Here is a 15,090-nt window from a genome sequence, read left to right on the forward strand (position 1 = left end):
CTCAACTATGGCATAAGCTTCTTTCTCTACTGAAGAATGCCTTTGTTCACTGTCTGAGAGAGTGCGAGAGAAGAATGCTACAGGACGTCCATTCTGAGTGAGAGTAGCGGCAATGGCATGGTCTGAGGCATCTGTTTCGACTGTGAAAGGGGATGTAGGATCAATGGCTTGCACCACGGAATTTGCAATTTCATTCTTCAATTTCTCAAAAGTCAGAGAAGCTTCAAAAGACAATGGGAATCTTGTGGAGTGTGAAAGAGGCCGGACTTTCTCAGAGAAGTTGGGTATCCATCGTGAGTAATGAGCAAGCAACCCCAACATTCTCCGAAGAGAGGCAGTATCCTTGGGAAGGGGTAGACTCAAGAGAGGCTGCAGTCGTTCTGGATCAGGTCTGATCTCTCCGTCCTTTATAGAGTATCCCAGAAGGTTTATAGACTGGGTCCTGAAATCACACTTGTCATGATTAAATGTGAGGTTGTAATCCCTCGCCACTTTCAAGAAATGATTTAAGTTTTTGTCATGCTCCTCTTCTGTCTCTCCACATACAGTCACATTGTCCACATAAGCAAATGCCCCTTCCACCTTTTCTTTTGCAAGGATCTGATCCACAACTCGTTGGAAAGCGGCCACTCCGTTCTTCACACCAAATGGGATTCGATTGAACTCATACAGCTTTCCACTCGCCTCAAAAGCAGTGTACAACTTTTCGTCTTCTCTTATTGGCACTTGGTGGTAGGCGCTCTTCAGGTCCAAGGTGCTAAACACTTTATATCTTGAGACATTGTTCACAGTTTCATCGATCCGAGGCAAAGGGTAAGCATCCAGCTCAGTAAACCTGTTTATAGTTTGTGAATAATCAATCACCCTTCTCTTCCTGCGATTGTGCCCTGCAGTGATTAGCACCTGGGCCCTCCATGGAGACTGGCTGGGTCTTATTATTCCTTCTTGTAGCATTCTACCAATTTCAGTTTTGACAAATTCCTTATCAGCCTGAGAGTAATGTCTCGACTTTGCAGCAATGGGTCTGCAGTCTGCTGTCAGATTGCTGAAGAGTGCGGGCGCAACCAACTTCACTGCTGCCAGCCCACATATCTTGAGTGGTGGGCGTGCTCCTCCAAAAGCCATTTCTAGAGCAGAATGATTCTTCAAGAATTCATGCCCCAAAATTACATCACTACACAGGGCTGACAGCACTTTGAGTTTTACACTAGGATAAATTTGTCCTTGCAGCTCCACATCAACACAACAAAGACCTAAGACTTTGGACGAGAGAGATGCATCAGCCATGGAGACGTGCCCGTCGTCAGGAAGTATGATTAGGTTGTTTTCTTTAGCAATCTTCTGACTCACAAAATTTTCCGAGCTTCCTGTATCAATAAGTGCATCAACAGGGAGACCATTAACTTTCAAACAACTCAAAGATTTACTAAGACTACTAGGCACAGCCCCAGACACAGTAGCCAGTGTTGCTGCCGAATATTTAGTTTTACCAGCAGAGGTATCCCCTACCGGTTTCCCTGACCTACACACTTTTGCATAATGTCCTTGTTTCTTACACTTTAGACATAAAGCTTCCCTAGCAGGACATTTGAACCAAGGGTGCCGTTTCAAACCACAGAAAAAACACTGATTGGCGCCAGTAGTGGCGGCAAGATGAGCAGTTTCATCACTACTTTCTAAACACACTGAATCACCTGACTGACCTTGTGGCTGAGGTACAGCAGCAGTAATTGGCTCAACAGTAGTATAAGAAGCAGAATGTTTCTAAGCCATCTCTAAAGTGCGTGCCTGTTCATAAGCAGTTTGCAAGTTAAGAATTATATTTTCGAGTAGTCTTTGACGAATGGCACCAGAAGAAAGTCCATTGATGAATGCATCTCTAACATAGTTATCACACGCCTGCTCTGCCGACACTGCTTTGAACTGACAGTCTTTTGCTAGCAGCTTCAGAGCTTGGAGAAACTGGTCTAGAGACTCACCTGACCCCTGCCTACGTGTGGCCAGGACATGCCTAGCAAATACCTCATTTCTAGGTTTTACATACAGTGATGTCAGTGCTTTCTCAGCCTTAACATAAGTGTCACAGTCTGCTATGTAGTCGTACACTCGAGGAGCAACGTAGTTGGTGAGTAGGATTAGTTTGTCTGCACTGGGAGATGTCTTCTGTACTGCTTGGTAGAAGTTGTTGAATGTCCTCAGCCAGTGCGTCCACTCCTTAGCAGCGGTGGCAGAATCCGGGTCAGCCTCGAAGCGTTCTGGACGTAGGAACCGTTCCGTGGCCTCTCAAATTTTTATTTTGTGTGCAATAAATTGTTGTAAAAAAAAAAAACCTGTCATAGGTTATAGGTTTTATTGCACACAAAAACTGGAGTCACCTCCTGAAACAATAGAAACAGCCACTATTACAACATGCACTAATTTACATGCACAATAACAAACAAATACATCAAAGTAAGGGCCAGACAACACAGGGACATCCACAAGCAATAATATGTGCAAAGACACACAAATAGCAACATAATAAGCTGGTAAATGCAAGCAGAGAAACACAACGTACATGAGAGCATGAATGTAAAACTACATTGAACATATATTACCACAATCACCATGGTTGTTTAACTTGTATGTTGATGGAGTGGTGAGAGAGGTGAATGCTCGAGTGCTTGGACGAGGATTAAAACTGGTAGACGAGAATGACCATGACTGGGAGGTAAATCAGTTGTTGTTTGCTGATGATATTGTACTGGTTGCAGACGCGAAAGAGAAGCTTGGCCGATTAGTAACAGAATTTGGAAGGGTGTGTGAGAGAAGGAAGTTGAGAGTTAATGTGGGTAAGAGTAAGGTTATGAGATGTATGAGAAGGGAAGGTGGTGCGAGGTTGAATGGAGAGTTACTTAAGGAGGTGGATCAATTTAAGTACTTGGGGTGTTGTTGCAGCAAATGGTGGAGTGGAAGCAGATGTACATTAGAGAGTGAATGAAGGATGCAAAGTGTTGGGGTCAATTAGGGGAGTAGTAAAAAATAGAGGGTTGGGCATGAATGTAAAGAGAGTTCTGTATGAGAAAGTGATTGTACCAACTATGATGTATGGATGGGAGTTGTGGGGAATGAAAGTGATAGAGAGACAGAAATTGAATGTGTTTGAAATGAAGTGTCCAAGGAGTATGGCTGGTTTATCTCGAGTAGATAGGGTTAGGGACAAAGTAGTGAGGGTGAGAACAGGTGTAAGAAATGAGTTAGCAGCTAGAGTGGATATGAATGTGTTAAGGTGGTTTGGCCATGTTGAGAGAATGGAAAATGGCTGTCTGCTAAAGAAGGTGATGAATGCGATAGTTGATGGGAGAAGTACAAGAGGAAGGCCAAGGTTTGGGTGGATGGATGGAGTGAAGGAAGCTCTGGGGGATAGGAGGATAGATGTGAGAGAGGCAAGAGAGCGTGCTAGAAATAGGAAAGAATGGCGAGCGATTGTGACGAAGTTCCGGTAGGCACTGCTGCTTCCTCCGGTGCCTTGGATGACCACGGAGGTAGCAGCAGTAGGGGATTCAGCGTTATGAAGCTTCATCTGTGGTGGATAATGTGGGAGGGTGGGCTGTGGCACCCCTAGCAGTACCAGCCGAACTCGGTTGAGTCCCTTGACAGGCTGGGAGGAACGTAGAGAGGAGAGGTCCTCTTTTTTGTTTCATTTGTTTGATGTCGGCTACCCTCCAAAATGGGGGAAGTGCCTTGGTATATGTATGTAACTACACATATATTACAGTTCTGAAATGAAAGCTTGTGTGTATAGTTTTTCACCTCTACATGCATCTACAATATGTTAACATAGGAATAAAGTAGGGAAACTGAATGATCTGTGATCTCATGGACATATTATTTAACTTGTGCTGATTTATTACTTGTCATTTCTTGTAAGTCCTTGTTGTTCTGACACTAATTACAAACACTCCGCTATTTATAGGGATATTACTTTCAGCGAAGATGGAAGCCGAGTCATGAGACTTTTATCGAGGGATAAACCTCCACCCTGCTCCCTCACGCACCTGGTTTGTGTTACCACTTTTACTTTTGGCTCAGTGGAGAACGGACGTTGCCGCTCTCCGCCTCCCAACTTGACTTGCCATAGTTTACTTAATTGCTTTTTCCTGATTTTTCTCTTTTTCAGTGTGATTGTTTTCTTCCTTGACTCTCCTCATACAAACTGTCCAGGACATTCTTTGTGTCCGTCCCGATGAGGACAGCGCTGTCATCAGGACAACACTTGCCATGAATCCCAGGAGTGGTCTGCCTTCTAATGGGATAGGTCCCTGATCTCTTCACGAAGCTCCTGTTCAATTTGTCTCTTCCGGGAGCGATCGAACAGGAGCTTAGACCAGGTAACGCCAGGTCAACCTAGGGATTTGAGTGACAGGACTGCTTCCCCCAGAGAAGCAGTTCTGCCCCTTCCCCCAGGTGGAACCTCAACTCCTCTATAAATAACCATTGTAGTGTTCTATGGGCACCTCCACCAGAGATTGAATGATGTCTGAAGGATCACTTTTCAGCCAACAGGGATCCCTAGTTCCATCCTGTTCCAATGGGATAAAGGGATCAGGACGATCTGTCCTGGTGGCTTGTCGAGGACAACCTCAACAGTGGAGCCCCATTCTAATCTTCTCTTCTGGACATGCAACCATTCTCAGATGCATCGAAGGAGCGGTGGGAAACACACAGATGATCCGGTCGTGTCTGAGGTGTGGACTGAAGAGAAAAGGCATATATAAATCAGCATCCTTGGGTTACAAGCAGCTTTCTCAGGGTTGCAATCATTCCAACAATGTTTGAGGCACTCCATAGAGTTGATGAGCTACAACACAACCATCGTGACCTACATTAACAGGCAAGGGATCTCACCTCTTTGTGAGCTGACGAAGCAAATGCACATCTGAGAGGCATTTAATATCATCGAGTTGTCAGCAAGATGCATTCCAGGTAAGAGGAGTGTACTAGCAGACACACTATCTCCAGGGACAGTTGTAGGAGCAGATTGGTCTCTACAAACTCTGGTAGCAGAAAGACTTATATGGGGCTACCTAGGGATTGACCTGCTTGACATACAGATGTCTATCAGGCTAAGAGCACCATCTTCTATGATTGGTGTCGTAGAAGGGTTATTTCTCTGGTCAGAGCAACTTTAGGACATATCGAGGATTGCCTTGTTTTCCTTCGCCGAAAGAAATACCTGTGTGTAGAATTATATAATGGTAAACCTGTATATAGAAGGTCTGTACTACATGGTAATCTTGGAATTACTGTCAGCAGAGGTAACTGGCTTGGGAACTTTTCTTTCTGAAGCCAAATGGGAGCTATAAGAGGCATTTTGCTGCTGTATGATACCCATTTTTTTTTTCTTTTTTAAAGGTAGGACCAATGATATCAGAGGGAAGGCGTAAATCTAGACGTACCAGTTCCAAAAAGATTTAGATTGTTTTATGCTAAGGTTGTTGATTTACAGTAGATAGTGTTTAATGTTTTTACTTAGAAATGAAGTTGCAATAAGGTTTTCCTTAGTGTGAGTTGTGAAGTTTTCATAAAAGACCCTTTTCAGAATAAGTTAGTTTTAATAAGAATTAGAATTTGTCCGGTGTTATTTAATGCTTAACTTTATATAATTTGTATCAACTTTATCTTATTAGTGTTATAACAGGGTAGCTCCATACCTTAGCACTGTATAACAAGACACCAAATAAAAGTTAAGGAATAAGACACTCATGATCATGGTGGGAAATGCTTAAAGAAAGTGGCTATATTTAAGATAGTAATTGAGTCTTCAACACTTCCTTTTGTCTTATTATGTTATAGTTTTATAGAACAATTTTCAAATTAAAATTTATATTAGCAAGTGGTTTTAATAAATTTCCTTTAATTTCAAGTGAGGTATTTTTTGAATCGGAAAGATTGATTATTAGCCTTTGTTTATTCAATGGGTAAGAAGGAAAGAGCAGTAGGAATAGGTTGATTCATGTTTGAGATCTTAAGAATTTTGCATTGTTGTGTGATTACCACTTTTCACCGTTAAGTTAGTGTGGTAGTCGACATTGTGATGTAGAGGTAAGATTAATCAAAATAAACACTTCTAATCATAATATATATCATTTTGCTACACCTGAGTAATATTATGCCTCTCCATCCCAACTTTTAAGTGATTTGTGTGTGCCTGGGGGTTATCATGCTTTCTTCTTTGTGAGAACCATAGATGAATCTCATCTGATGTTCATAATGCTTTTAATGTAAAATCAAGATGTTCACACTTCTTTGATAGTATTGGATAGTACATCCAGGTGGGTATCAGAATAGTCAATTTTATTAAAAAGAAATTTTTACTGTTGTGGTAAGATAGTTTTGTTATCATATAGTGCAATGACACATGTTCAAATGTAGCTTGCAATTGATAGTACTGTATATAGCATTAATACCTTTTAATGTTTTTCCCTTGTCACTTTGTGTATTTAATTTAAATTTTGAACTTTACAGGGTCCAGATCTGAGTGAAGGTTATTTGCTACTGTTGTTGAAAGCAGCTAAGGGAGCATTTGAGATTGAACAGTTCGGGTCAACAGGAATAGCTATAAGGAATAGAATTATGGCTTGTGTTCTTAAGGTATGAGTGGTTCCATAATAATTAGTTTATACCTAAATACTTTACATAGATGTTGATTTTTTTTTTTTTAATTTTAGATTACATTGTGATTTGTCATAGGATGTGAATCAAAGTTTACAGGATTTATAACATCTTTATTTTTATTTTTTTCAATCCTTGATCCAATCTCAAACTAGATAAAGAATTTACAAAATATATTGTAAGAAAAATAAGGTTAACATTATGTACTATTGCACACAAAAGTTTGTACACATCTTTAGTTTGTCTCAACCACAACCACATCTCATCTGGTAACACTGAACCCCCCCTCCCCCAATGTCCAGACGTATAATACCTGTTGCACGCCTCACTTTCTTTTCACATACAGTACTTGTAGGTATTTACTTTCATGCAATAATCTTCTAATTCAGTAATTTAAACCTTCATACAGGTAAGACAATTGCATTTATCTATTTACTATTATTATTATTATTATTATTATTATTATTATTATTACTAGCTAAGCTACAAACCTAGTAGGAAAAGTAGGATGCCATAAGCCCAATGGGTTCTACTGGGAAAAATAGCCCAGTGAGGGAAGAAAAGAAGGAAATAAACTATAACAAGTAGTGAACAATTAGAATAAAATATTTCAAGAACACTCACAACGTTAGAATAGATCTTTCATATATAAATTATAAGAGCAGAAAAACAAGAGGAAGAGAAATAAGATAGGAATAGTGTGCCCAAGTGTAACCTCAAGCAAGAGAACTCTACTCCAAGACAGTGTAAGACCATGGTACAGAGGTCATGACACTACCCAAGACTAGAGAACAATGGTTTGATTTTGAGTGACCTTCTTATAGAATAGCTGCTTACCATAGGAATCCAATGTATTACCATCTGGCCAGTCAAAGGACCCAATAACTCTCTAGCGGTAGTATCTCAACAGGTGGCTGGTTCCCAGGCCAACGTACTACCTACTACCTACCCTACATTAGTGGTATAAAAAATGGAATGGTTCTTACTCAACTCTCTCCTAAAGATGAGAGAAAAGATAAAACAAATGTTTTTCTCATTCTGAAAAATCTCATGAGAGGCTATCAGCTATTACATTATTCTTTCCTTTTATATGAACTATATTCGGATTATAATCTTGAAGTTCTTAACTCTGATGTATGAGATGTATGTTCGTATTCTTAAATCTCTCCAAATAAACTTAAGGGCTTATGATCAGATAAACATCTAAAACAGGACTACTACATAAATAAATCTTGAAGTTTTGCAATCATTAAACTAAACTAAACAATTCCTTCTCAGTAATTGAATAATTTTTCTGAGCTTATTAATTTTCTTAAATTAAAATGCTACTGGGTGCTTCGTCTGGTTCACTTATTGGATCCCTAAATTAAATTGGTTGCTTAGATTAGGTAACAATAGTACATGCTCATGCTTATTTCCTTTCCTCACTGAGCTATTTTTCCCTGTTGGAGCCCTTGGGCTTATAGTATCTTAGTTTTCCAACTAAGGTTGTAGCTTAGCTAGTAATAGTAATTATAGTAATAATAAGATATTGTTGCCAGTTCTTAAACTCTATATTTGGTCAAACAAACTGTTAAAATGATAGGATATGCCTTAGAATTCATTTTCTATTACTATTTCAATATTGTCCTTATAGGGAAATATGTGTATAGGCACAAATGATTGTTCAAGAGACTAAACAAACTGTTAAAATGATAGGATATGTTTTAAGATTAATTTTCTATTACTATTTCAATATTGTCCTTATAGGGAAATACGTGTATAGGCACAAATGATTGTTCAAGAGACTAAACTAACTGTTAAAATGATAGGATGTGTGTTAGGATTAATTTTCTAATACTGTTTGAATATTGTCCTTTTAGGGAAATATGTGTACAGGCACAATTGATTGTTCAGGAAACTCTGGTGTACCTCCTATGCTTGAGGGGTCAATGGTAGCAGAGTTAGTTTTTGTTACACTAAAAAACCCACAGCCCAAGACAATGCTTATTTTTTGCATATTAACAGTATCAGTGTACTACAGTACAGCATATCTGTTTGACATTGATATATTTTTTTTAATATTTTGTCTTTTATATTTTGTTGTTACGCTTTATTTACTATCTTTTTTATTTGATCTATTTCATACCTGAAATTTTATTTTGTCATGGTGATTTACCTTAGATTTTATGTTTGTAAGTCTTTTGTCTTTATGCAAATGAATCATCAAAGAGGATTAAGATTTCTATCGGGAACTCCAGTAGTATGTATAAAAGATATTGCAATCTAAGAATTAGTTGAGAAAGATATTAAAGACTGGGCTAAATTAAATCATTATTGATACAAGAAGGGTATTGGAATGCGTATCAACATAAGATTTTTTAATGTAATTTTTTTTTAATTTGTTTTCTTCAATGGCTGATATTTTCTTGTATTTATTGCTTACAGGATTGCTTGAAGAATGTTGAAATGCAGTACAACTTCTTGGCCATGATTTGGGGATGGCAGTCGTACCTTCCATTCTCAAATATTGTTGATAAACCATTTAGGGTAAGGACTTACTGACTTATAATTTTTTACAATGCATTTTATGCATGATTTTTTATGGTAACTTATTGTTGGTTAAAGTTGCTCCATTTAATAGTGATTACAAATTAATATTCATGAATCATTCATTGTACTTGTTTCAAGTCCCCTATAATGATTTCACTGTCTGTCTGGTGATTCCAAATTATTTCCTGATATCTTTTAAAAAAAATGTACTTTTAACAGTGCCAAATGACATATAATTGAGGTCAAAATGTGTCTGGCTTGAGTTGAATCATACCAAATTCACACACTGCAACATGACTTTACCCATGATATTTTGTATAAACTCATGTGGCTCTGTTAATGGTCCATTTTTCTTTTTTTCAATCATGAAACACGTTGCACTCATTTAATCTTTCATTTTTCAATATTAAACTTACCCGATAATCATGTAGTTGTCAACTCCGTTGCCCGACAGAATTCTATGGAGGGATACGCCAGCTATCACAATACTAGAAGGGGGTGTACTTACCAGCGCCACCTGTGGCCAGGTACTCAATCATTTGTTGTTGACACCTCCTCAATTATTCCTCTGTCGTGCTTCCGGCTAGACGTTCTGGGATACGCTTATGGTCTTCGAGTTTATTCACGGATATTTGGTGAAGTATTCTCTCAGATTAACGGCTGTCGCTTTACTGGAATCCTTCTTATATTAGCTAGATAGCTTTTATATAATTCTGATATAACGGTTAACGAATTTTGCTTGTTTTTGGATCACCCTTTGGCTAACTCTTTGAAACAAGATGTCTGACGTTTCGCAAGCCCCCTCCCATAGACGATGTAGGTCTTGCAATAGGCGTATTCCGAAGGCCTCGGTAGATCCTCACACCGCTTGTTCTGACTGTAGGGACAGGCCCTGTCTATTAGAAAATCGATGTGAGGAATGCGCCGGACTTTCGGAATTGGAATTTGTCCGTCTTTTAAAATATTCATCTAAGTTAGAGAGAGGTAGAGTTAGGAGAAGTTCTTCTCACTCTTCTATGTTTTCCTCACCTCATGATCCCCTACCTTTTCCTACCCCTGTAGTGGCTACCCCCGAACCTACTGTGTGCCCTCCGCCTGATATGTCAGTTGTTTTGCGTGCTTTTCAGGCTTTAGGCGATAAAGTAGAATCAGTGGTAAGTGACCATAAGTCTCTGATGGCCGAAGTTAAAGAACTGAAGGTCAAGAGTGCAGTGGGTGGAATTAGTGCCAGTGCTGTGACGAGTGCTAGTGTCGGTGCAGTGCCAAGTGCTAGTGGTGCCAGTGTGGTGCGTGAGGATTTTTCTGTGCGAGCCAGTCGTCCTCCCAGTCCGGGACCTCTTGCAAGCTCCCATGCCCAGGGGAGAAGCAATGTCGAAGGGCTTAAGGGTTCGACAGGCCTTGTTAGGCGCACAGAACTATCCTCGGTGGTTGCGGGCGTGTCTTCCTTAGACCGTCACTCCCACCTGCAGACGATTGAGCCCGTCTTATTCTCGTCCGCTGATCAACTAGCAGGGAAGAAACGTTGGTCTCAGGTCTCGAGACCGCTTAAACGTAGAGTCCAGTCCGCGAGTGCTCAGCCAGGTTGCAGTCATTGGCTCAGCTCTGACTCGCCTCAGTCATCTGTCGACTGTACTCCGCCCAAGAGGAGTAAGGTTCTGCCAAAACAGAGCCCGACTGTGACTTTACCTCAGTCTGTTATCGTTTCTGCCGATCCCAAGTGGACCCTGCTTCAGTCCATGCAAGCTCAACTTTCGGACTTGATGCGTGAGTGTCGGGCTGAGAGTGTTGCACCTCCTCCTCCGCCTACACTCCCTCCGCCTGTTCTCGCTCCGCCTGTGCTCGCCCCGCCTGCACTTGCTCCGCCTGGTCGCAGCACCATCTGCCAGGCGTACGATGTTGAGCCACTTTCGGAGTTCGCTGTTCCCAGTGGTGTTCAGCCTCAGCCTTCTTTAAGGCAACCCTTGCTTTGGGATCAGGAGAGTTATTCCACTCTTCCTCCGCCTCCCCTTGCTGCTCCACCAGTGGTGCAACTCTCGGTTGGGGTACAACAACCTCTCCCCTCCGTGAGTCTGTCTGCTCAGCCATCGCTGCAGCGAGCTCAACCCTCCTCAAGGCAAGCTCCTCTACACCCTGGACTTGCGCCTCAGGAGCCTCAGCTTGCGAGAACTTTACCTTGTTCTGCGCAGCCTCAACCTCATCATGCTCCGCTCATCTCACAGGAACAGGAACGGACTACTCCGCCTCCGTCCTCCGCTCAGCTTGTGCAATCCTTGGGTTCAACCTCTCTTGCTAGGAGTCAACCTCCTTCACCCATGCGCCTGCCTTCTGCTTCGTCTGTTGTTCAGCCTTTGCAGTCTGAGCCTCAGGTTTTCCCTCAACAGTTACTGGAAGAGGAAACCACTGTTATTGTTCCTACCCGTTCTGACTCTGCGGTTCAGCATTCTGGTCCGATCGCTTCGCTACCCTCTGCTGATGAGGTGTCGGATGATGAGGAGGCACACCTTGATCCCTCATCAGACGTGGACGAATCTAAGCTTTCTCCATTGTCGATTGATTTTCGTAAGGTCTTGGCTCTACTCAGGGAGATTTACCCAGACCACTTCGTCTCTGCTATTCCCCGCTCTCCACCATCTGAGTTTTCGCTGGGCGTACAACAAGCTAAGTCCAACTATACTAAGCTTGTCCTAGCTAGATCCTCCAAGAGGGCTTTAAGGATCTTAGGGGAGTGGCTGCAGTCTAAACAACACCTTGGCAAGACTTCCTTCATGTTCCCTCCAACGAAGCTCGCTTCGAAAGGTTGCGTTTGGTATGCCACAGGGGAAGCACCAGGCTTAGGAGTACCTGCCTCTGCCCAGGCTGACTTCTCAAGTCTGGTGGACTCGCCTCGGAGAACTGCTATGAGACGCTCGAAGGTTTGTTGGACCTTCTCAGACCTGGATCATTTTCTGAAAGGGTTGTTCAGAGCATTTGAAATGTTCAACTTTCTCGACTGGTGCCTGGGAGCCCTCAGCAAGAAAACCTCTCCTGCGGACAAAGATTCTGCCATGCTATTAATGTCCTGCATGGATAAGGCCATCAGAGATGGATCGGGTGAGCTAGCGTCGTTATTTGTATCAGGGGTGTTGAAGAAAAGGGAACAACTGTGTACCTTCCTTTCCGCCAGCATTACACCTTGCCAACGGTCACAACTCCTTTTTGCTCCACTCTCAAAGTTCCTCTTTCCCGAGGAACTAGTTAAGGACTTGTCTGCTGCCCTGATACAAAAGGACACGCACGATCTTGTAGCCTCATCGGCTCGTAAGTCTAAGGTTGCCACCTCAGTCCCCAAGACTTATCGCTCCCCAGTGGCTGATACCCCGGCTACGAGGTTCATACCGCCCTTTCGTGGTAGAGCCCCCAGCCGAGGAAGCTCCCGTCCAGACTCTCACAGGAGCAAGTCTAGGAAAGGATCCAGGACATCTAAGGGAAAGAACTGACTCTCAGATTCTCCAGACAACAGTAGGAGCCAGACTCAAGATCTTCTGGCGAGCCTGGGAGAAGAGAGGTGCAGACGCACAGTCTGTCAGTTGGCTGAGGTACGGTTACAGGATTCCATTCTGCCTCAAACCACCTCTGACCACATCGCCCATCAACCTCTCTCCCAACTACAAAGAAGAGGACAAGAGGCTAGCATTGCAACAGGAGGTGTCGCTACTTGTGCAGAAGAAGGCAGTGGTTATAGTCCGGGACCATCAATCCCCGGGCTTCTACAACCGTCTCTTTCTTGTGGCCAAGAAGACAGGAGGTTGGAGACCGGTGCTGGACGTCAGCTCTCTCAACGAGTATGTCACCAAGCAGACGTTCACGATGGAGACGACCAAGTCGGTCTTAGCAGCGGTCAGACAGGAGGACTGGATGGTCTCGTTGGACTTGAAAGATGCATACTTTCACGTTCCCATTCATCCAGACTCCCAACCTTTCCTGAGATTCGTTTTCGGAAAGGTTGTCTATCAGTTCCAAGCCCTGTGTTTTGGCCTAAGCACAGCTCCTATGGTCTTTACTCATCTGATGAGGAATGTAGCGAAATTCCTACACTTATCGAACATCAGAGCCTCCCTCTACCTAGACGACTGGCTGTTGAGAGCCTCCACGAGTCGTCGTTGTCTGGAGAACCTCAATTGGACTTTAGACTTAATCAGAGTCCTAGGTCTATTAGTCAATATAGAGAAATCTCAACTCATTCCCTCCCAATCCATTGTGTACCTGGGAATGGAGATTCAGAGTCAGGATTTTCGGGCTTTTCCATCGGCCCCCAGGATAAACCAAGCCCTAGAGTGCATCATGAGCATGCTGAAGAGGAGCAGTTGCTCAGTGAGACAGTGGATGAGTCTCACAGGGACCCTCTCATCACTGGCCCTGTTTGTCGAGCTAGGAAGACTCCACCTCCGCCCTCTTCAATTCCATCTTGCTGCTCATTGGGACAAGGGCTCGACTCTAGAAGCAGTCTCTATCCCTATCAACCAAGAGATGAAGACCACTCTCCTGTGGTGGAAGCACAATCTCCTTCTCAAGGAGGGTCTATCATTGGCCATCCAGACCCCCAATCTTCATCTCTTCTCAGATGCATCGGACTCGGGCTGGGGTGCGACCTTGGACGGACGGGAATGCTCAGGAGTATGGAACAAGGAACAAGGATTACTCCACATCAACTGCAAGGAACTGTTAGCAGTTCATCTAGCCCTGTTGAACTTCAAGTCCCTCCTGCTAGGCAAAGTGGTGGAGGTGAATTCAGACAACACCACAGCCTTGGCTTACATCTCCAAGCAAGGAGGGACCCATTCGAGGAGCCTTTACGAGATCGCAAGGGACCTCCTCATTTGGTCAAGAGGTCTAAACCTCACTCTGGTCACGAGGTTCATCCAGGGCGATATGAATGTTTCAGTGGATCGCCTCAGCAGAAGGAATCAGGTCATTCCCACGGAATGGACCCTCCACAAGAGTGTGTGCAACAGACTTTGGACCTTGTGGGGTCAACATACCATAGATCTGTTTGCCACCTCCATAACCAAGAGACTTCCGCTTTATTGTTCCCCTGTTCCAGACCCTGCAGCGGTTCATGTGGATGCTTTTCTTCTGAACTGGTCCCATCTCGACCTGTACGCATTCCCTCCGTTCAAGATAATAAACAAAGTTCTGCAGAAATTCGTCTCGCACGAAGGGACACGGCTGACGCTGGTTGCTCCCCTTTGGCCTGCAAGAGAATGGTACACAGAGGTACTTCAATGGCTAGTCGACTTCCCCAGGACTCTACCTCTAAGAGTGGACCTTCTACGTCAACCACACGTAGACAGGTTGCATCCAAACCTCCACGCTCTTCGGCTGACTGCCTTCAGACTGTCGAAAGATTCGCTAGAGCTAGAGGCTTTTCGAAGGAGGCAGCCAGTGCGATTGCCAGAGCTAGAAGAGTTTCCACTCGTAGAGTCTACCAGTCTAAGTGGGAGGTCTTCCGAAGCTGGTGTAGAGCCAATTCAATATCCTCTACCAATACCTCTGTGATCCAAATAGCTGACTTCCTTCTACATCTTAGGAATGAGAGATCCCTTTCAACACCTACGATTAAAGGATATAGGAGCATGTTGGCCTCAGTTCTCCGCCACAGGGGTTTGGACCTGTCTTCCAACAAGGACCTTCAAGACATTCTCAAGTCTTTTGAGACGTCTAAAGAACGTCGTCTTTCCACTCCAGGCTGGAATCTAGACGTAGTCTTAAGGTTCCTTATGACATCTAGGTTCGAACCTCTCCAGTCAGCTTCCTTCAAGGATCTTACCCTCAAGACTGCTTTTCTCTTTTGCCTTGCAACAGCTAAGAGAGTCAGTGAGGTTCATGCCTTCAGCAAGAACATTGGTTTCACAACCGAATCTGCAA

General features: G+C 43.1%; 2 protein-coding genes across 2 annotated transcripts in view; one reads left to right on the forward strand and one right to left on the reverse strand.

Moving 5' to 3' along the window:
• Window positions 1-15,090, reverse strand: part of LOC137631754 (HEAT repeat-containing protein 1-like) — a 622,900-nt gene that overhangs the window by 546,092 nt on the left and 61,718 nt on the right. The gene's annotated exons all lie outside the window — the stretch shown is intronic.
• The window catches only part of LOC137631637 (HEAT repeat-containing protein 1-like), a 138,237-nt gene that overhangs the window by 105,732 nt on the left and 17,415 nt on the right, over window positions 1-15,090 (forward strand). Inside the window, exons 12-13 of the mRNA XM_068363510.1 lie at window positions 6,508-6,633; window positions 9,082-9,183. Of these exons, the coding sequence (XP_068219611.1) occupies window positions 6,508-6,633; window positions 9,082-9,183 (228 nt within the window). The remainder of the gene's footprint in view (window positions 1-6,507; window positions 6,634-9,081; window positions 9,184-15,090) is intronic.

This window comes from Palaemon carinicauda, chromosome 40 (assembly GCF_036898095.1).
Source record: "Palaemon carinicauda isolate YSFRI2023 chromosome 40, ASM3689809v2, whole genome shotgun sequence".
NCBI classification, from domain to species: domain Eukaryota; kingdom Metazoa; phylum Arthropoda; class Malacostraca; order Decapoda; family Palaemonidae; genus Palaemon; species Palaemon carinicauda.